The sequence below is a fragment of the Anser cygnoides genome, chromosome Z (genome assembly GCF_040182565.1).
Source record: "Anser cygnoides isolate HZ-2024a breed goose chromosome Z, Taihu_goose_T2T_genome, whole genome shotgun sequence".
Lineage (NCBI taxonomy): Eukaryota > Metazoa > Chordata > Aves > Anseriformes > Anatidae > Anser > Anser cygnoides.
In genome coordinates, this window is record NC_089912.1 from 67798307 (window position 1) to 67820287 (window position 21981).

The 21981-nt window shown below is 37.2% G+C and overlaps 1 protein-coding gene across 3 annotated transcripts; it reads right to left on the reverse strand.

Moving 5' to 3' along the window:
- Positions 1 to 69: 69 nt before the first annotated feature.
- C9 (complement C9) lies at positions 70 to 21500 on the reverse strand. Of its 3 annotated transcripts, none has more exons than XM_066987688.1 (12): positions 20967 to 21484; positions 14931 to 15024; positions 13929 to 14076; positions 12437 to 12584; positions 10571 to 10709; positions 9079 to 9297; positions 7788 to 8028; positions 6603 to 6731; positions 3617 to 3795; positions 3147 to 3375; positions 2143 to 2312; positions 70 to 235 (listed from the first exon to the last, which is right to left on the reverse strand). In XM_066987688.1, exons 1-11 carry the CDS (start codon positions 21050 to 21052, stop codon positions 2164 to 2166), a joined length of 1761 nt encoding a protein of 586 aa, XP_066843789.1. In that variant the 5' UTR covers positions 21053 to 21484; the 3' UTR covers positions 70 to 235; positions 2143 to 2163. The 3 variants fall into 3 exon arrangements, with proteins under 3 accessions (XP_066843789.1, XP_066843788.1, XP_066843790.1); XM_066987687.1 differs by having other exon boundaries at positions 14931 to 15048; XM_066987689.1 differs by lacking the exon at positions 70 to 235 and having other exon boundaries at positions 2225 to 2360; positions 14931 to 15048; positions 20967 to 21500.
- Positions 21501 to 21981: the final 481 nt, after the last annotated feature.

Below are 21981 nucleotides of genomic sequence, written 5' to 3' on the forward strand. Positions count from 1 at the left end.
GATGATTCATGTTCTAATGACAGCAGGAGACAAAAAAAAAAAAAAAAAAGATGGACAACACCCACTGCATCAGCTCTTCTCCATTAAGATGTTTATTGGTATATTACTTTGTTTTGCTAAGCAATCATTTAAGGTGCAGATGCTTTTAATTCACGGTGTTCTGTTGCTCTTGGGTAGCAAGCTAACCATTGGAAACTGTGATTTGTAGAACTGGTTTGGAATCCATTAATCATTTCTAAAAAAGGGGAAAAAACAGTGACAAAGTGTTAGAACATAGTTGTTATGATATATGTATTAGTCAATATTTAAGTGAAACGGTATTCTCATGGCTCATCAAGAACATTTCACTGTGTTTCAATTATGATTGTAACATAAACTCATTCTAATAAAGAAGAAATCAAACCATATGTGATGTGCAGAAGCTTTAAGCGTGGAAGCTCTAAGCCAGCTTCCACTGGCTTCATCTGGAAGAGTGAGTTCTCAACAAGTCTGATGTTATTGGGAGCCAAAGTAAAGTTATTTTTGTTTTTTAAAAAGGACTTTTAATATACAGGAGGAAACATATCTGAATATGTATGCATCATGTATAATCATCATGATATTTACCATTCTGACTGAAAAGGACATGTCATTGATATATTTATTGAAGGAAGAAAACTAAGGCTGCTCATTAATTTTAAAATAATAAAATAAGATTTTAAAATAAGACCCATTGCACTGGATCAACCAAAGGCTAAATTTTTTATCCTTTTTCTAACATTAGGAAAATAGCACAGACCTGGAGTATGCCAAGGAGTAGGGAAGCACGTAGAAGTATTTCCCCAGAACGCTCTCCCATCCCAGCAAAATCGATACTTCAGAGACTACATAAACAAACGTCATTTCTATATGTTTGAGAAACTTCTGTTAGTTTTTCCTAAGGTTTCTAAAATGTGTATTTCCTTTTGGTATGTCCACTGTGTAGAAGACCAGTCTACAGTTTGTTTATAATCTGCCACTTGCCAGTTTTATCTAATGTCTCCTAGTTTTTACACTTGTTAGCCTCACATTACCCTGGATTTTACATCTCTCTGTCATATTCTCTCAGTTTTTGCTCTTCCAGCTGTGACATAACTTGTGGAATGAGTGGCTTTGATAGCATGGAGATGAAGTGCTGTAGGAAGCAGTTCATAATTGTCTGATTTAGGACTAGACAGCCCACAAGTGATATCATGTCCTGCTGGCTATGCTTTCTTCACAGTGCTTCACAAGTAGATTAGTGGACCTAGCTGAACTCTGTTGAAGGTGAAAGAGCTGGCTTGGAAGAAATGTTCTGTTACGTATCTTTGACTCAGGTATAAGTCATTTTGCAAGACCATCAAGGTGTTTCAATGATGAAATTTGCAAAATACTTTTCCTGTTTTGCTACTTCTTTTCTTCTTGTGGCCTTGGAGAAAAGAGGTAATTTATTAATATATAGCATAAAATATTAAGCATAAAGCACAAACACTTCCTCCCGGGCCTGTAAACTCTTACTGTCATTTCCAGGCAGCATGAAATCTTCTTCAGAGCAGATGAAGAAAGTTGAGATCACCTTTCCATTCTATGGACCAGAGCATCCACTCTCAAAATCCTGCTTACATGTTTTGCTTTGCTTTGCAGTATTGTTTTAGAAACAATACTCACAAAACTGTGTTGCTAAACATTTTCTTAAACTAACTTTTTCCAGGTGAAAAGTTTCAACATTACTGTAAGAGTAACTCTGTTGGATTTAAGCATACTACTTATCAAGTAAAAGAATTCAGACTCCCAAACTGTCTTTATATATCTTGTGTGGAAAATATATCTTTTCTCTTCCAAAGACATAGGTTTTCTAATAGAAAGTTTGACTGGAGGTGAAATCTGGATTTCAAGAGCTGGATTTTTAGTCTGTTCTCCAAAATTCTCATAGTTCTGTGATATAATGTTACTCCTGAAGACATACAAAGACAAATCTAAAGATTCACCAACTGGAGCTACGAGGTATCTGTTTTTAAAAGTTCTACCATCACAGATTGAAAAGAAACATGTAAATGAGCTTATGCATGTCACTGAAATGTCTCAAATATTAGCTGACTACTCAAAACAGCAGTAACAGATTAGTACTTAAGAGACGCTGCTTACCTGCTTTTGAACATTTTCTTCTCAACAGGGACGTTTTTCAATGGCTTCTCCTTGGCATGGTCTGCCTCCTGCTTGTGGTGTAGGATTATTACACTGGCGAGTTCGAGTGCTTTCACCATCGATGCAGGTGGACCAGGCACTCCAACAGCTCCAGCCTCCATCAGTGACAGCTGGTATTAAGCCATCATACTAGGATTAGTCTAATATTTTTCTGTCTGCTGTGCAGTGACAGAAAGATCATTAATTAGAGAATTTTACCCAGCACTTCTGAGGGTCGACAAGGTGGTCCATGATTTAATTCTAATTTTTGCAGTTATGGTGACTCTGCAGATCATTCCACCCTCTAGCATATATCCCATCTACACAGATTTGGCTTTTGAAAATGCCCTTGTCAGTAACACTGTTCAAGGGCCCAGATGTCTCAGCATTTTTGCCACCCTAGGAAATTGCATGAATATCAAGTTCTAAGGCATCTGTACTTCAAAGTCTCCACCACAGGTATTGAATTTACTGCACATTATTATTATTTTTTTTTTCCCTGTACACAACTGCATTCAGCTCCCTCTTCCCCTTTGTGGACCAGTCTAATATTAATCTAACACAGTAAGTATGAAATGTGGTGATGTGCTAGCAGTAATAGTGCTTTTGCAGGAAACTGAAGACAAAAGAGCTTATGACATGTTGAGATTGCTTTTGTCTGAGCTCAACTTACAGCCTTGGTCCTTACCATCATGCCACCATCCTCCTACTTACTTAAATGTATTTGGATTTTCATTTCAAGATGCAATGATATATGTGGGACAAAGAATTCCATCTTAGAGTGCCTTTATCATCAAAAGAACCCAGTAAATTCTACTAAGATCCACACTCTATACCCATGATATTTGACTGGAGGAGGCATAAGGGAGTGCTATGACATCCTTATGTCCTTATGAAGGCTCATTTTGCCTGGATATTGTTCTAAAAACTATGCTTGTTTTAGTCTGCTTGGAGAATTTACTAACCTTCAACTATCGTAGATTTGGGAATCTGACAAGCAATTCCCTTAAAGTAGCTTGAGCACATGCATGTACAAGCTCCATCTATCAGTACAAGGGTGCCTCCATTTTTGCAGGGTTCACATTTGCACACACTGTATTCAGTAATGTAGTCCTCAATTGCTCTTTCCAAATTTTGTTTCTTTAAATATGAGTTTCTTATCTTAACTGGAACAAGTGTATGTATTGGAGAAGGCTGTGGAAGGAAAAAAAAATGCCCATGTTTAACAGATTTTTCTGTAGTTCTGAATACTTTTGATAGCAATAAAGGATAACATCCTTTAGTGCTGATATACACATCACTAGAATAAGCATCTGAAGAAATTGTCAAAATGAAGAAAGTATCTGGTAGTTCATGATACTTGGAGACTCACCTCCATTTTACAACAGAAGTTTTCAGATTCTAAGAGGCACAGTTTTAAAGAGGATGTACTTACCCGTTCCTGTATCACTACTGGTGCATCAACCAAGGACTTTGCCCACTGTACGTAATCTTCTATGTCAACCATTTTGGATCTTCGCAGTAACATTTCTTTTATTTTTACTGAAAAATCAATCTTCCCTCCATCAACTAAAGAAATAACATCATCAATGATAGCATCATCTTTATATTCTACTGCAGAAAGAAAGAAGATGAAGAAGAAAATTTAATGTCCATACATCTTGACGAACAGTTGTCCTTCTAGCACAACCAGTCCACCTCTGTAAAATGACAATTGAGAGAGGAACCCTTCACCCACTGGTCATGGTGGAATTCCATATGTCTTTGCTCATACCTATTACATGGGATGAAATCTTCTATTTTGCAATTAAATTAGAAAACCCAATATCTGAAAGAAAAAGAAGGCATAGAGCAAAATGAGAGGCATTATGGAGGTCATAACCATTTAATAAGTCAAAAATATTATGAATACTGCTACTCTATCACCTGAGCTGAACCAGAAAAGGGCAGAAATTGGAATAGTAGGAGCTTGTGCTTCATAACTAAAACACAACAACAGAGCACTACAAGACTCGGAATAATTGTCTTTTATGTGCTGAGTAGTAAATCCTTCACTCCTTGCCATTTGAGATTTTTAGGGCATTTGATAAAAGACTCAGCTCCAGAGACACAGAAGAACAGAAGGGAACATTGACAGGGAGGGGAACCTAAGTAGCTTAATAAGAGAAAGGGAGACTCTGCCTTGGCTCCTCCCAGGCCTGTTCCAGGAGAGCTGTCAGACCCATTGGACAGGACTGAGAATGAGTCTGCAGCAGGATGAGTCAATGGAAAGACTCTCTGGATGCAAAGAGCAGGGTTCGAGGATTGTACAGAACTTAAATACTTAAGGTATATTTAGGAAGGTACCATTGAAAAGGTAAGATGGGATCAAGGTAGTTTTGGGAGAAACAAGCATGGGAAAGAGAGGAATAAAGACAAAGAAGTGGCTGATTGCATATAGAAAGCTGGATGATCAGTGAGCTTGTCTGGTCATGTGCTGTGCCTGATCTTTGCAGTCTGTCCAGGCTTTTCATTAAATTCCATTTCTGTCTTCCTGGGTGAAGAAACTCTATTCTGCGTGTATACATGTGTATGGAGAGCTGTGTGCCAGCAACTGGAGTTGGACCATGATGGGGACCTGCGTGTTTGTGCTGCCAATGACTGGATCAAGTGAGGATACATATGTCAGTGTGTGATCACTAGCAAATAACAAAGCAGAGTAGCTAGCAAGTAATGTAAGAGGGTTGGGAGCCAAGTATCAAAGCGGTTGTAAATCTCTACACATAAAAATCTATGTGCCTAGGGAAAGGCTGGATGTGGAGCTGAGGGACTTGGCTTAGTGGGTGATGTTGGTGGTAGGGGGATGGTTGATGATCTTGGGGGTCTTTTCCAACCCTTATGATTCTATGATTCTACAATGAGACAACTAGAGGAGCTGGCCACTGGAGTAACTGGGGTTTCGAGGTCAAATACTGTCAGGTCCTGGTTGACTGAGACCTGTGTGCGTGTGTGTCTCCATTTGAAGCAATTGGAGACAAGAGGATTGAAGGGACAATTGCTGGATAGACTAAGCATTTAAGACTGATTACTGGAGTCACCTGTAGTGTGTGTGGCATGTATGTGTGCTGGTGTGCATCAGTGGGTCTGCTGATCCCTACCAGTAATGTAATACCCAAGGACCTGTGGCCTTGGAGTGTTGTATATCCAGGTGCCAAAAATAGGGTGAACTAAGCATATAGGGAACATTTACTGCGTCATTTAAATGTCTAAGGTCAGCTGCTGGAGGTATCTGTATAGTCTATATATGTATATTGAGGAGGGGCTGATAGACCTGAAGGTTGTGCTGCTGTACATATGTACAAGTTCCATAAAGGGAAGTGCAGAGTCCTGCATCTGGGCAGGAACAACCCCATGCACCTGTATGTGCTGAGGGCCAACTGCCTGGAAAACAGCTTTACAGAAAAGGAGCTGGGGATCCTGCCAGACACCAAGTTGAACATGAGCAAACAATGTGCCCTTGTGGCAAACAGGACTAATGGTATCCTGCACTGCATGAGGAAGAGCTTTGCCAGCAGGTTGCAGGAAGTGAACCTTGCCCTCTCTTCAGGTGACTTTAAGGTCACCTCCAGAGCAGTGTTTCCAATTCTGGGCTCCACAGTACAAGAGAGAGGTGGAACCACTGGAGTCCAATGAAGTGCTGCAAAGATGAAGCATCTCTATTATGAGGAAAGACTGAGAGAGTTGGGACTGTTCAGTCTGGAGAAGAGAAGGCTCAGAGGGATCTCATCAAGGTGTACTAATATCTGAAGGGAGTCTGTAAAGAAAGTGGTACCAGGCTCTTTGCAGTGGTACCCAGTGACAGGGCAAGAGGCAAAGGACACAAACTGAAACACAGGAGGTTCCTTCTGTACATACAGACACACTTTTTTTATTGTGAGGGCGACTGAGCACTGGATGCCAAGTCATGGAGGTCTTCATATCCCATCTGGACATGGTCCTGGGTAACCTGCTCTAGTTGGCCCATTGGCCCTGCTTGAGCAGGGGCGTTTGCACTAGTTGACCTCCAGAGGTTCTTTACAACCTCAACCCTTCTGTGATTCTGTGATGTTTCCACCGACTGACCTCTGTACTGATCCAATAGTGAGGAGAACAGGATGAAGCCATTGGTGCTGTTTGTGTTTGTATGAGTGCTGTGTTTCTATTTATATTGATTAGCTTGGCCATGTATATATCTATGGATGTGTTGTGTATGTTGTACATGTATGTACAGGGAACACATGCTCAGCCTAGTGTGGAATTATGGCAGCTTTACCTTTACTGGGGTACGCGATCTGTCATTTCCCTAATAAATAGCAATAACTATGTTGATTTTTGCAAGAAGAAAAAATTGTTATTGCCTTTCCTTAAGCAAAAGATATAATGTAAAATAAGTATATACTTACATTTATCCTGCATTTTGATCTTCCCACATTTATCACCGGACATTTCAAGACTGCCCTTAATGTTGTCATATCCAACACTGACATCAAATTGATATCCAAGACATTTCTTCACATCTTCTACACTGATACCTGGAAGCAGAAATAATTAGGTGATTATTAAAGGACAGAGTGACCAACAGCACAAAGCTGCTCCAGGGAAGGTTCAGACTGGACATTAGAAAAAAAAATCTTTGCCATGGAGGTGGTCAAACACTGAAAGAGGTTTCCTAGCAAGGTGGTTGATGCCCCATGCCTGTCAGCGTTCAAGAGCCATTTGGATAATGCCCGACATAATATGCTTTGACTTCTCGTTAGCCTTGAGGTGATGAGTCAGTTGGACTTGATGATTTTTCGTGGTCCCATCCAACTAACTATTCAGTTCAGTTCAGTTCAGTTCAGTTCAGTTCAGTTCTATTCTATTCTATTCTATTCTATTCTATTCTATTCTATTCTATTCTATTCTATTCTATTCTATTCTATTCTATTCTATTCTATTCTATTCTATTCTATTCTATTCTATTCTATTCTATTCTATTCTATTCTATTCTATTCTATTCTATTCTATTCTATTCTACTCTATTGAGATTATACTATTGGAGGATAAGTTTCAGTGCTATTGGTGCGATTGGAAATGTTTATGCTTTCTTCTTCCTATTTGTATTCTGCTTTCTCCTCTTCCATGCAATGAATTTGAGGATGACTGTATTTGAAGTGTCTGCACAATTTCTAGGAAGTACTTGAATTTATTCCTTATTTTATGCCATCACCAACTCTTAGAGTTCCAGATGAATACACCGACTAGCAAATTAGATTTAAGGTTTTGACAGATTTCCTAAGCACTGGGGACCCCTTGTGAATCATATTGCACCAATTACTGTGATGTTTTGAAGAAGTTTGTTTAAGGTTTTGTTTTCTAAGCTGTAGACTTAGAAAGCAGATTTCAAATAATACTGGAAGTTACAGAGACTCTCATCTCTGTTGAACTTCTATAATTTGAAGTGTCACTGGCGTGCCACATGCAGAACACATTGAATTGTGCTGTTCTTAGTAGTGTTGTATATACACAAGTCTATCCTTATCCATCTCTGCATGACTGGAGACTCAGTGCCAATCTGCATATTCTAGCTAGACCAACAGAGCACATACCTAAGAGAGACATAACATGATTATCCAGCACATACACAAGTTCGTATTTTCCTCCCACAGCTCCAGAGGCTGCATAGTGAGTTCCATAATCTTCTAGGAATTTGAAATATTCCCCCTTATCATATTCAGCAGGCAGAAAATTTAGATCATCAAGGAACGTATCTGTGAGACGGATATCACGACTCCGCATTTGGAATCTTCCCAGCTGAATCTTTCCTTTTACATGTAGAAAGGTTTGGTTCTGAGTGCAGGGAGAAGAAAACAGATGAGAGAACCATTCTGGTATGAAATACAGCAAGAAAATCTGTTTTGTTTTACTTATAAAGAAACTGCAGCCCTTTTAAACATGGTATTCAATCTAGCATTTTGGACACGAACTTGTTAAATTGAAACAAAACTTCTCCAATTTAAACCGAGGAAGAGGCAAGAAATTTAGACTTCTTCATTTATCGCAGTTTTGCGGAAGTCTCCCCTTGTTAATTGCAGCAAGCCCTTTGTGATCCATTTGATGACAAGTTCTTCTCTTTAGGTACAATATCTAAGGATTCTGACTTTTATAACAGAAAATTAATTCCATATGGCTTGCCAGATAACAGAAGCTGTTCCTGCATGCCTATTGAAGTCAGATGGAGTTTAGTCTTTGTTTATAGTTAAAGCAAAACTACGTTCTCTCTTATTGTGGATCACTTCTCTGTTATTCTCAGACTGTCAGCATGAAAGACTCCAATTAAAAATAAAATAAAATAAAAATCCACCCTTGCATCTTAAAATGAGAATTTATCAAGAAAAAAATACTTTCAAGGCATGTGACCCATACATACATTTTAATTGTAGTATTTAGTAACCGATATATTCATACATTACACTCTGTATATTTTTATCATAGTCTAAACTAGGACCTAGCTGCTGTCTGTAACACATGACATCTTGTGAAATAGTTGCAGTTAAGACTCTAAGTAAACACATGCCTTTCAAACCCCATTATTTTCTGTAGTACTTCTCTGACTCCCTTAACAGCAGTGCCTAGTAGGAGGTATAAAAAAGGAATTTAACAGCTGACCATTTAAAGGATCTTAAAATGCTGACTCAAATGCTCTTAGAACTGACAAAATTCTTCAGGCATCTACATTTCCATGAAGAAATTCTTGTAGGTACAAATATTCCTGCCATTCAGCAAAAATCCCTTACTTTCTTGTTGCCCCTGGGCTCTTCCTGCTTTTATGCTAACACTGTATAAATTTTACTATTTATAAAATGATTACATTAAATACTCTAGCTTGATTAAACTTACCCTTTCTGTGAATCTAGTCAACATAGATCCTAAATTTGTAGTCTTGCTATAGTGAAACTTTAAATTTCCTCCTGCAAAAGTTTTGTTACTTCCTGAAGTAGGCGCATATTTCAGAGACAGGCCAACGTTGAAGCTTTTTTGTTTGTCCATGTACACCTCTCGTATCATTTTTAGATGATCACGATAGAACTCAGATGTGAAGGTTTTGCCTGCTTTTGTCTTAGAAAAGAGGATGAAAAGGTTATATGAGAAGCCAGAACAGGCAGTAACAGGAAAATCTATGTAGCACTTTGAAGTTGCATGTTTTACTTATCAAGAACAACAACAAAAACAACAACAACAGAAAATTATAAAAAATAGGCACTTATGTGAATACAGCACAGAAGCATTAAGGTTGGGAAGCAGCTACCTGTCTACTTCGTATGTATCCAAACTGACTTTGAACATAAAGAGTAATTTAAAGAGAAGATATTTTATCTGAATAGCAAAATAATTCCACAAAATGTATCAGTAAAGGCTTCATGACATTTGGGAATTAAAAAATATGTTTTGACAGAAAAAATAAAATAATTCTAACCCTTTACTATTTTTTTTTCTCCTTGAAAATTTTCAATTTTCATTGGAAATGCACATTTGAATCTCTAAATAATTTGACTCAGCTAGAGAATGGGATTCAGTAAAAAACAGTAATTTGATTTATCTTGATTCTCTCAGAACCTCATGGGAGTTTTTATGCAGTTTCCTTGTATATTCAGGCTCTCCTGAGACCCAGGCTCCCAAGAGTGTCTGCATCTTTTTAGCTCCATTTGTGGTCAGAAACTGTTATGGAAAAAAGCCTTCACTAAGTGGAGAGATGATGCTGTCCAAGAGCAGATGTGATGTAAGCAGCAAGTCTTGTCTTCAGAAGAAAACAGGAACACAATGCCTTAATGGCAGTGTATATTTTAAAATGTGGGTTTTTCACAAATGAAATATATATATACAGATATATACACTAATATATATAACAGAATTGCATTGAAAGTCTTTTTTTTTTTTTTTTTTTCCAGCAGGAGAGAGAAACTTGTCACTGATTAAGAAACTTAGAGAGCACCAGAGTATCATAATGTTATTCCTTCCTTTTTATCGCAGTCTTTCTTGTGTCCTTGAAAATGTTTTGATTGCTGCTCTATCCAGTAAAATTAGGTATAGTATTCATTTTTTTACATCTCCTATGCATATCATCCAACCATATGGTAAATATTCCAGAAAGACACTTTCATTTACTATGCACAGGTGCAACAATAAATGTGTGGGAAATTATCTGGAGCAACTGAGTTTAATTGCTGAGGCATATGATAACATAACCAGTTTCCCTCCGGACTTTACTGAAAGTATGAGGCTAAAAAGCTGATGCTAACTTACTCAAAGAGGTTTCAAGCCTTCTGAGAGGAAGTCAAGATTCAGGATTCATTTAAAACATTCTAACTTGCATAGAAGGACTTAGACTTACATCGTAATTGAGAACACCAACATTCCATGGCTTGCGATAATATGTCTGTGTGTTCCCATCACGCACCCTTTCACAAAGACCATTGAAAAACTCATTGTCAAATGGGCTGGCCATTGGCTGCATCCCTAAAACATTGATACTGCAAGAGAAATACAGGACAGGTTATGCTTCAAAAAAGAAGGTGTCAGCACATGTAGTCTGGAAGCAATGGTGTTATGAACAGAAAAGCCTAATTTTTGTAAGAGATGGATAATATAGATGTGGAACTGAATCCTTAGGGATAAGGCTCCACCATGGCAGTTTGTCTCATCTTTTGTTTTCTTCGTTTCTCATTCATGTAATGGATAAAATACTACATATATGTAAAGCACTTTAATGGTCATACATGAGAAAGAAACAGAAAAATAAAAGATAGATATTGCAGTGAGAACCTTACGAATGGAAGGAAGGAATATACATTTCTTCTTGAACAACATATTTTTGAGGAACTATTAAACTATTACATATAGGTTTAAAAGTTTTATTTATTTATTTATTTATTTTTCTGCATAACTCATTATTATTTTTTTTGCTGTTAGGAACTTTGGTATCAAGAATGCACAAGATTCATGTAGAAGGAATATACAACAGCTCCTAGCTTTGTCTCTTCTCCCAGGGAGTGACTTGGAGGAGTAACAGAACTCCCTGGAGAGGAAATCTGAACCACTGCAAGCCCTGAAAAGAGGGCACGTTGACTATGTAGTTCTACACATCTGCCTACCAATGCACAAGAATTACTTCTGAAAATAGCTGCTCATTTGGGGATTCTATATTGTTTATTGCCTTTCTAACTCCTTCATAGATTCTAATATTTCCAGGAAGCACAGTGTTTATGTCTGATACATGCACCTAGCTAACTGCAAAAACTGGTTATTGGTTCATCAAAATTGTCTGCATTGGGTACCACAGATGTGCCTCTATACATTTCTCATGGACGACATCAACACTGGATTTTAAAAGAAATAATAAAGTAGCTGCTTCTATAAATAAATAAATAAATAAATAAATAAATGCCCATCTGGCTTAGTTCCCCGTACTACAAAGGCAGAGATTTTGCACTTATGCTGTCATGCTGTTCCAAGATGAAACGCAGGATGCACCCTTTTCATTTAAACACAAGGTGGTGCTGTAGTATACTTTTATTTTCCTCTGTTCCCGTTTGGATAGCTGTCTTTTGACTCAATTTGTAGATGCACAGTATGTCACACCTTCTTTCTGTTTGAAATTAAATATGTACAGTATGGTCTGAGAAAAGAAAGATCAATTTTCGACTTAGATTAATGAGAAAAACTATAAATGAATCAAGATCTGGGGAAGTGAAGGACAATAATTAAAAAAAACCCACCCTACAGGCAGTGTTGTTGCAGTAAGGCAGCCTGTAGTATAAAATAATCAAAGGAACTTTTCTCCCTTTTAGGTGCTCATGTTAGTAAAGTAATGGGGAATGACTGAGTCCTTATTAAGTATCACTTGAAAACATATATATATATACGTATATATAAATATAAAATATACCTATATATTTTATGCTGAAATAATAAGTGTTTTAAAAATACTCATGTAATATCTATGTATAATTCTGCACATTAACATAATGATTGATTTACTTAGTATTCACTGTCTGGATAAATATTTATCCTCCCCAAGTACACAATATAAAAAGTAGTCAGGTGTTCTTCTGAAAGTTATGTTGCATTTCTGAATACAAATGAAAACATGATTCCTCTTTTGGGAATGCCAGTGTCCCAGCATTTTCAGTTGGCTTTGGAGACAGTCTTAGACTCTTCACAATGCCAAATACTGCTTTTTTTTCCCTTCATTACATACCCTTGCCCTGCAGTCCTGCCAACTTCAGACACATCGATATCATGGTTACGGCATGGTGATCGTGGTTCAGATTCACAGTTATCTTCATCAGAAAAATCTCCGCAGTCATTATCCACATTACACACAAGCCGTCGCTTTATGCATCGACCTAATAAAAAAAAAAAAAATTATTGAATGAATCCAATTCTTTCCAAGATGGACATTAAGTGACACCCCCAGCTATTCTTCATTGAGATCTTTCTTTTTGTATAGTTTCACCAGTTTCACAAGGAATTTTCATTCTTCCTCCTTAGAATGAAAAAAAAAACAACCCTAAAAAACAAAAAACCCACCATACTAATAAATCTGCTTATTAGTTTACTGAGATGGAGAACTGCTGTCATTTGCAGAAAGTTATCATTTCTTGTGGTTATTTCTATATTAATTTTTTATTATTAGATTTTTTTAATGTATTAGGAGAATACAGGAAAACATTACTTCAATATCAGCAAAGAATTATTTCTTAATTGCTTAAATTGTTACTATTTGTAGAACATGAACTATAATGATTGATATTCTAATGCAACAGTGAAGAACTAATCCTACTGACTTCAGGTATCACAGTTTATACACAGATTGATTTTTTTTTCTACTGAATTCAAAGATTTGAATAAATTTAGCCCTCAGATAATAATAATAATAAAACCACTTGTTAATATTAACTATCTCACCTGTAATTATCACACAATGGCTATGAACTAATAATTAAAGACACACTTTTTAATTTTTCTTTCTCTACTCGGTCTTTCCAGAAAGATACAATACTGACAATAGCTTGGAACTCAAAATTCACCTAGCATCTTTCCTTTCCTGTTTTGATTAGTTTTAGTATCATTAACTTACTCTATTTTGTTTTCATTTGTGATGAATCTTGAATTCATCTAATTCATATGCCATGCCTGTATTGCTTTACATATTAAGATCTTTGAACCTAGAGACTTGCTGGTCCCCAGTTGGCGTGTACCATACCACATTAGTCATTAAGCCTCCCTATCCATTTTGCTAGAATTCCTTCAGTCCTAGCTTTATCCCAGTGATTTTTCATAAAACAGGATTCTGTACCAGGTGGAACAGGAATGCTAGAAGAAAGAACAGTCTATGGATAGCTTTTAAACATGGAGTGAAAAACACAGGAAAATAATTTAGATCTGAGGCAAATTATTTTGAGAGATGGAAGGAATGTACCCCTTTCTCAAGCATTTTTTATGTTATGCTTTCGATCTCATGGCTTTGCAACCCACTTATCTACACATTCGGGACTGTCTTTAATCCCTAGCAATAATGTTCTGCTTCAGGAAATCATCCCCAAATAGAAAAGAATTGAAGCATATACTCTGTTTTGTGTAAGCATTTTGACTTCAACACAAACTGGTTGAACTTCTTCATAGAACTGAGTGAGATGTGATTTGCTGAACTATTGCACAACTCATGATGGTATGAAAACAAAACCTACCAGAATTGCATTGAAAGTCAGCACCACAGTCTGGTTCTATTTCTTCAGGACAGACTTGGTCACTTTCACAGCTCTGTGTATCTCCTAAAGTCTCCAGGCATGATTTTCCACCAAACTGGCCGAATCTTTCAATACTTCTAGAACGAAACTTGAAATATAAATAACAGCTTTAATATTGCTTCAAGTCTGAATTTAAGAAGCGTTTGGACTGTGCACTTAGTCACATGGTCTGAACTTTTGGGTAGACCTGTGCGGTGTCAAGAGTTGGACTTGATGATCCTTAAGGGTCCCTTCCAACTCAGGATATTCTATGATTCTATGATAAGATAAAAGAGAAGACATACAAAAACTGGTGAATTTCCATCTGAACTTAGAACTTCTCAAAATGAGGCGTCTTTGGTGATATTATTGGTTGAAAAATCACAGGCACAGCTTATGCTGTAAATTTATAGGAACATCGAATCAGTATCTTAGCAAATATAGTATTATGCTTATTTATCACTCTCCCCCCCCCCCCCCCAGTATATTATTATGCTTATTTTTCACCCCCCCCCCCCCCCCCCCCGGTTATTTTTTTATCCAGGAAGGAAATGCACCATACACATTTTATATGCTTTCAAGTTTTTCATTTTTTGGTAGTCTTGTAAGAACTCCCCTAAGAAAACAAAAATCTGTTTTTGCTAAAAAGATTGCTTCTTATTTAAAAGGGGAAAGTCTGTTAAAAAGTGATGCTCTTTACAGAAACGGAAACATTTACATGGCCATAAAATATTATTTCTATCAACAAAACTTTTTCAATGACAGCTCTTGAAGGGTTTAGTACATCTGGATGTAGTCTTGCTTACTGTTATGGCTTCAGGTCTGAAATGATTATGGGTTTCAACAAATCACAAACATTCAATATGAGGAGTTGCAATATCATATTTTCCCACAACTAAAAAGCAGACAGATAACATTAATTTGTTTGTTGCTTTGTTACAAAAACTTCCAACTACAGCTTACCCTTTGATTGGTGCATGGGTCACAGGGCCCCCACTCACTCCAGCTGGTCAGCTTACAGTCTATCGGATATGGAGAATTCAGTTCTCTTGTCTCCCTGTGGAAAGCTTTTTCTGAAGAGCTGTCAAACAAAACATTCCAGGGCAGTACACTAAACTAACATTTGAGTTTGCATTTAAACCATATACCAATATTTTGGAAGCACTTTCAAGTTGTTTTCTCCTTTGCTTTTATAGCAGTTCTTGGTACACAAAATGTATAAACCACTGCTTAATCCTAAGTTCTTTGTTGATTTAAAATTACACTTTAAAAAAATATCATTTACTCAGCCTGCTTTTTTTCCCCCTTTTTTAGATCATTATGCATACTCATACTTCTGGTGGGTTGTGCTATTGAAGAGAATCAACCAATAATACACAGAGAATATCTGCAGTTCCCCTATTCAGACAGTGGCTATACTCTGCATACTTAAAGCTAAACACAAAGGCACAGCAGCACATCTCAAATTGGTATAGTACTTCAATATATCTTTCTAATTTCTCAACTATTAGCTGTGCGGGGTTGCCCTTAAGTCTAAATAAATGTTTAAATGTTTTCCTGAGTTAAAAGAAGGCTCATAAATAAAAGTATTACTTGTTAACTGTCTAACTTACATAGTTGGAAAAAGCAGACAAATGTTTAGCTATCTAAGTATTCTTCAGCTTGCTGAGTTGAATACTTTGCCAGTTAGATTTCAGCCAAACGCCTTCATTTTCTGGAGTGACTGTACATTTTAGTGTCCAGTTTTAAATACTAAAAAACTTCTGGCTTTCAGTAAGTGAAGGGCTGTCACTTTACAGAAATTGAGTTTCTTGAAAGTGCCTACAGCTAGACATTAAAAAACTGATGCACTGTAGAATGACCCTTCTGTTCTGAAAAACAAGTCCAGTATTTTACTGCTGACCTTAACCTCACAGGTAGCAGTGCTAAAAGCTGAAGAATGATGGGGTATTGATACCTAACTTTTACTCTCTATCATTTACACCAATTTTGACATTTATATACTGAATATTCATTCACTGCAAGGCAATTCTCCCTCTGCACCTCTCCACGTTAATGCTGCTGCCTCTGTTCTACAGTGGGACCCTTTTTTTTCCAGGCCCCAGCTGGTTGACAGATCTGCAGCTCCTGCAATGTGATGCATGAGCTTTTGTTACAGGCAGTGCATTACCCTCCACTCTTTGACCCGCCCCCCCCCCCTCCCCCCCCTATACAAATACATGAAGAAACCAAACAAATGTAACCTGATTCCACAAAATTGAGAAATCTGTTGTTTGGACAAGGAAGATACACCAGTCAGTTCAGCTTTTGAGTGCTATTTATTGTATGTTCAGGTTACATACACAATAAACTGTTACTGAGATACTAAGTAGACCTACGTCTCTTTCCAGTCATTGAATCTTAAGCAGCCTGGTGGCCACTGGGTAGTTGTGCAACCCTTCATACATACACTCAGCTCACCCAAACTGGCTCTGATGCCTCAAACTTTCCACTGTCACACACACCAGCAGTAAACAGGCACTGCAGCTGCTGCTGGTAGTATTTATAATGCACACTCCCACTGTCCTGCCTGCTGCTCCTAAACAACTATTTTCCCAGAAGACTCTTAACCTTAGCCCAAGGCCTGCAATATATGGACCCGAGACAGAGGATGTTGCTATTAACAGGTGAGACTCTAAAAAAAGGAGACAGCAAAAAACACACATATGCTCAATATCTCTGGGTAGCAGAAATGAGATAAGCAGAGAATTAAGAATCCTTTCCATGCAATAGGGACCTCTCAAAATCTTATCTGGTAGGGAAGTGTGAAGCTGTTTTGTGTGCCAAGCACCAGGAATTGGGGTAGCTAGTGCAGAATGCAAATCCAACCTTGTGAAAAGTACATTTTATATGTAATTCCCTTTCACTAACTTTGTGCTGGACTCTAGATCAAAATCAATAACATCTAAACCAATAATCTGTTGTTGGCATCTGAAAGGGTTCTGAGCTTGGGAAATGACATTGAATACTTGCTTTGTTCTTACTACTTTTCTTGGATCAAACTGTAATGGTCACTACCAGAAACAGACTTTTTTTTTCTTTCTTTTTTTTTTCCTTTCTTGTCTCTGCTCTGATTCAGCAATTAGATTAGATCAATCACTGTACTCTTACTCTGAACCTTTTATTTTACTTTCATGTTGTTAATTAGTGGCAAACTTTATTTTTCCAGTGCTGTTGGGGTTTACAGATCCCAAAACTTTCTGGAAGGTGCATGTACTTCAAAGTTTGACTAAGTATGCATGCTTACATATGTAAGACAAACATTTCAGTCTAGGGGACCTACTTGAAGTAATTCCACCTGAAGCTGCACTGCGGTCACACTTACTTTGTGCTACGTTAAGAATAGATTTATAACTCAAATTAGGAAGAAAAAAAAAAAAAGAAAGAAAAATACGTATATCTCATCTCACTGAAAATTCTACAGAAGGGGTAAATTCCTAGAAGGTAGAAGTTGGATGCAACATGCACAAGTTGCTTCAGGATAAGTGCTGTCTGAATACAAAAAAATCTTTACCAAGAGAACAATTAAATATTAGAATAGCTTCCCCAGGGAAATGGTAGAATGTCTCTCACTGACAATATTAAAAAATGCTTGTCAGGACACCTACATAACCCAAACCAAGGCCCTGCTTTCAGCTGAAGGTTTGTACCAAATCTCCAGAGGTCCCTTCCATACTAGACTTTTCCGTAACTCTACAGTTCTATGAATTTCTGGGAAGTCATAAGATATCTGAAGTTTGATATAGCCCAGCTGCCATCCAGCACCTTCAAAACCAATTTCTTTGCCTGCAATTAGCTCATCTTACAAATATTTCAGCTATACTACAATTTACTGTAACTTCATAATAAGTAGAAAACTGTACAGCAGTTTTTCAAAGCATTGTCTATTACATATTTTTCAAAACTCTGCATGACAATAACATCATCAGAGGGAAGAAACAAAAACTCAGTGGTCTGGCAAATGGATAAGAATTGTCTTATTCTTCCCTATATCTACAAGTACAGCATTTGTATGTACTTACTGATGTGAGACTATAAATCTCAAAGAGTAACACCACCTATTCTAGCATTTTGGGGAAAAGATTGACAAGTTTTTCTTAAAGATAGGAGTTGGAACCCTCAGACTCTAGACCTTAAAGATATATTGGGACACCTAGTAGGATTTCTATAAGCACCTGGTTATCTTACTCCTAACAATAACCAAGCATTAAGGTATTATAGAAGTTTATGTTGAAATGCATTTCTGAACATTTATTACATTAAAAATGCAGCCAAAACCCTTTGCAGAAGTTAAGAATGGTCCCTGAAGAGCAATAACTATGAGTAGAACCTACAGAAGGGATCAGACTCAAGCTAATATAGAATCTAAGGATTCTCACAAAGTTTCTTATAAAACATTATTTTGAGTCTGCAATAAAAAATAAAATAATAATAGTAATAATAATAATAATAACAACAACAACAACAAAACAGGCAGGAAATGCCAAGTTGAACTTTTCAGTGCAAACTGAAGTTTTGCCTTCAGTTGCCTTTCTGCAAACCAGAGGTGATGGTGGTCTTTGAGATTTCAGCCAGCAGAGGTGTTTAAATAAACTCAGCCTAGCAACTTCTGCAAGAATATTCATTCTGAGTGAGTACGTATGGAGTACTCATGCATATTGGTCTCCTCCAGATTTGGACACAAGGTTCACAGCATTTGTTGCAAGTCCAGCTTTGAGGTTTTGGATCTACTTGACTTTACAGCAGGAAAAACAAAAAAAGTCAGAAAAAAAGTCATCGCAAGTGAGCATCATGAACTCTGAAATGCCAACACTGTCTATATTGATCTGGAAATTCAAATGGACACCTATGGAAAAAGCATTTTATTGAACAACATTGTTTAGAAAAACAGACATTAGGAAAACTGAGTTTTTCCACTTCCACATTATATCCACTTCCCTCATTTTTAGAGAATAAGTCTTATGAGGAGCAGTTGAGGGAGCTGGGGTTGTTTAGCTTGGAGAGAAAAAAAAGGTCAGGGGAGACCTTACTGTACTTTACAATTGCCTTAAAGGAGGTTGTAGTGAGGCAGGGATAGGGCTCTTCTCCCAAGCACCAAGTGATAAGATGAGGGGAAATGGCCTCAAGATGCACCAGGGGAGGTTTAAGATGGATATTAGGAGAAATTTCTTTACTCAAAGGATTGCATTGCATTGAAATAGGCTGCCCAGGGAAGTGGTTGAGTCACTATCCCTGGAGGATGTAAAACTTAGCAGTATAATTAGAGGTGGACTTGTCAGTACAAGGTTAAAGGTTGGACTAGATGATCTTAGAGTTCTTTTCCAACCTGAATGATTCTATGATTAAACCCAGGGAGAAAATGTTACAGAAATGTCATGCTGAAACAGGAGATGTTGAGGCATGCAATTTAAATATCAAAGAAAAGAAAGCATTTAGGTTTCTAAGAGTGTCACTGAAGGTGGTAAATCAGAGCGAGAATTTTAGAGACAAGTATGGAAATCAAAATACTTTCTGTGCTACCCATCACTGGGAAGGTTTGAGGAATGGAAGAATGGTCTTTTGAAAGAAAAAGGCATTTCAAAATCAGTACACAAAAATTGCTTTCACCTCTCTTAGATTGCAAAATACTTTATTGGCAGCTTCAAGCCAACCATCCTCATTGATTTATTGTTGATCTGTGCATTAAAATATAGAGCTATTCAATCCATCATTTAAAAAACTGATGACTTGAGAAAGAGGGTTGGTCTGATAGTTAGAACTGACCAACAAAGAAGTCATGGCTCCCTTGTAACTGAAGCCATGATAGCATTACATGACAGTAAACTTAAACAGGTTCCCCAGGGGCATAGTCAGAGCACCAAACTTGTCGGAGTTTAAGAAGCTTTTGGACTGTTTTGGACTGTGCTCTTAGTCATATGGTCTGAATTTTTGGGTAGACCTATGTGGTGCCAGGAGGTGGACTTGATGATACTCGGGATATTCTATGATACAACAACTGTGGCTGCTAGTGCCATCTTGCAGCTGCATGGTCTGGCCCACGTTGCCTGCTCCAGAAGCTGTAATAGTCTTATCTTCTGGCTGGATTATTTCTAGATGAATATATCAAAGCTGTGCTCTAATTAGATCTGGATGCCCAATTAACCATCATCAAAAAGAAGGGAGAAACATAAAGCCTTATGGTTTTGAAGGCTCTTTTTGCAAAGTCTGTTCGGGTATTTCAAGCATCAATAGCAGTATCCAGCCTCAGGCCTAGACACTCATGCAAGAAGCAACATTTTTTTTTTTTTTTATACAGCATTCATGTCATCACAAAACACTTCACATACCACAATTTAAGTCTTAAAGCAGGCAGACCTTGATTCGTTCTTAATGTACATTTGGCTATTAAGACTTACATTCTTACACCACTTAGTACTGGCTATTCTCATAAGTGAGACATAGACTAGTCAGAGCTATTTCTCGTTGTGTAGCTATTCAGTTGTTTTCAAATGATATTTTCATAGAGACTGAGCCTGCAGTCCTCCTCCTTCTAGTGATGTTTATACTGAAAACCAAAGGCTATATTTCCAAAGAATTAGAGATGTGCAGTCTAGGAGACTTGAGATATTAATATAAATACTATCAGCATAAAATTGTGCATATAATAATATAATGATTGAGATCGTACTATATTTTCACACTCAGCACATAATGGAAAAAAGCTGCTTGAGCTCCACCCTCACTATAAGAATATAAGAGTAAGAATATAGCTTCAACAGCTATCAATGTAATTGATGGCAAAATAAGTGAAGTGGATAAACCATTTTAACTTCTTGAAAAAAAAAAATCTTCAAGGAAAGAAGTTCCCGATTTCACCAAATATATAAGCAAGCTGCCAGTGGAAATGTTTACATTGGTGGCTTATGCTATGTTGGAGAAAAATAATAGCACAGACAGCTATAGAAAACTGAAGACACTTACCTTCTGCTTTCTCCCGAAAGTGAGGCAAACACCTCTAAACTGCATAATATGAATATTAGCTGCAGGACAACATGCATGCTTCTCATTTTGTATCTGAGTAGGAAAGAAATGCTGAAACTGAATTTGCAAACTCTTTATTTGTTCTGTTTGTTATTTATTACCAAGAGGAGAACAAAAAAAGGCAGCACTTACTGAAAAATGCAAGTTGCTAGCCAAAACTGACTTACGGTAAGTGCTCTAAAGTCCACTTTTCAGAAAGTTTGGCTTTTTCCTCTATGGAGATTGGGAAATAGTATAAAGTAGTTTCACGATGAAAGAGCATTTACTAGTATCTTTTAAATATAGGGAAGATGTTTTCCATTCAATTAAAATAAATTAACTGCCTAGTAACAGCAATCATAGTGACTTACATAAGGAACAAGTAGTTCCTAAAGCAGAGCTGTTTACAAGGGTAAATTCAGTTTCATTCAGTTTCTAACATGTTTGGAATTCTTATTTGTTGCATTTGAGGAAAAAAAAGTCCTAACATTCCTCCCTCCACTCCCACCCCCTAATGCCAATATAAAAGAGCAACACAATTTTTTTTGATGTTTTGAAGTAGGCTTCTACTTCTCACTCTCTCACCAAAACCCCAAACACAAGCTACTCTTTAGAAGGCCATTCTTATTCAGCAGTTTTTTATAACCCAGATTTAAGGCACTGTGTGCTGGACAGAGCCACAGAACAGAAGTAACACATAGATAACCTGGTTTTTAGCAGTTAAGCATTACTTAAGCATTTGGACTCAAACCTTAAATAATCTAGTACAAGGTTATTCTGCAATACCATGGATAATAAATACTTTTCCCCCCTGTTCCCATTTTATTTTTTTTATTTTATTTTATTATTTTTTTAAGGTTGAATAGGAGTGGCAGGTTTTTTGTTTTTTTTTTTTTTTTTTTTTATAACCCATGCTTGACTTGGGACAATCTCTATGAAGAAATCTTATGCAGCATCGATCCAGCTTGATGAGTCC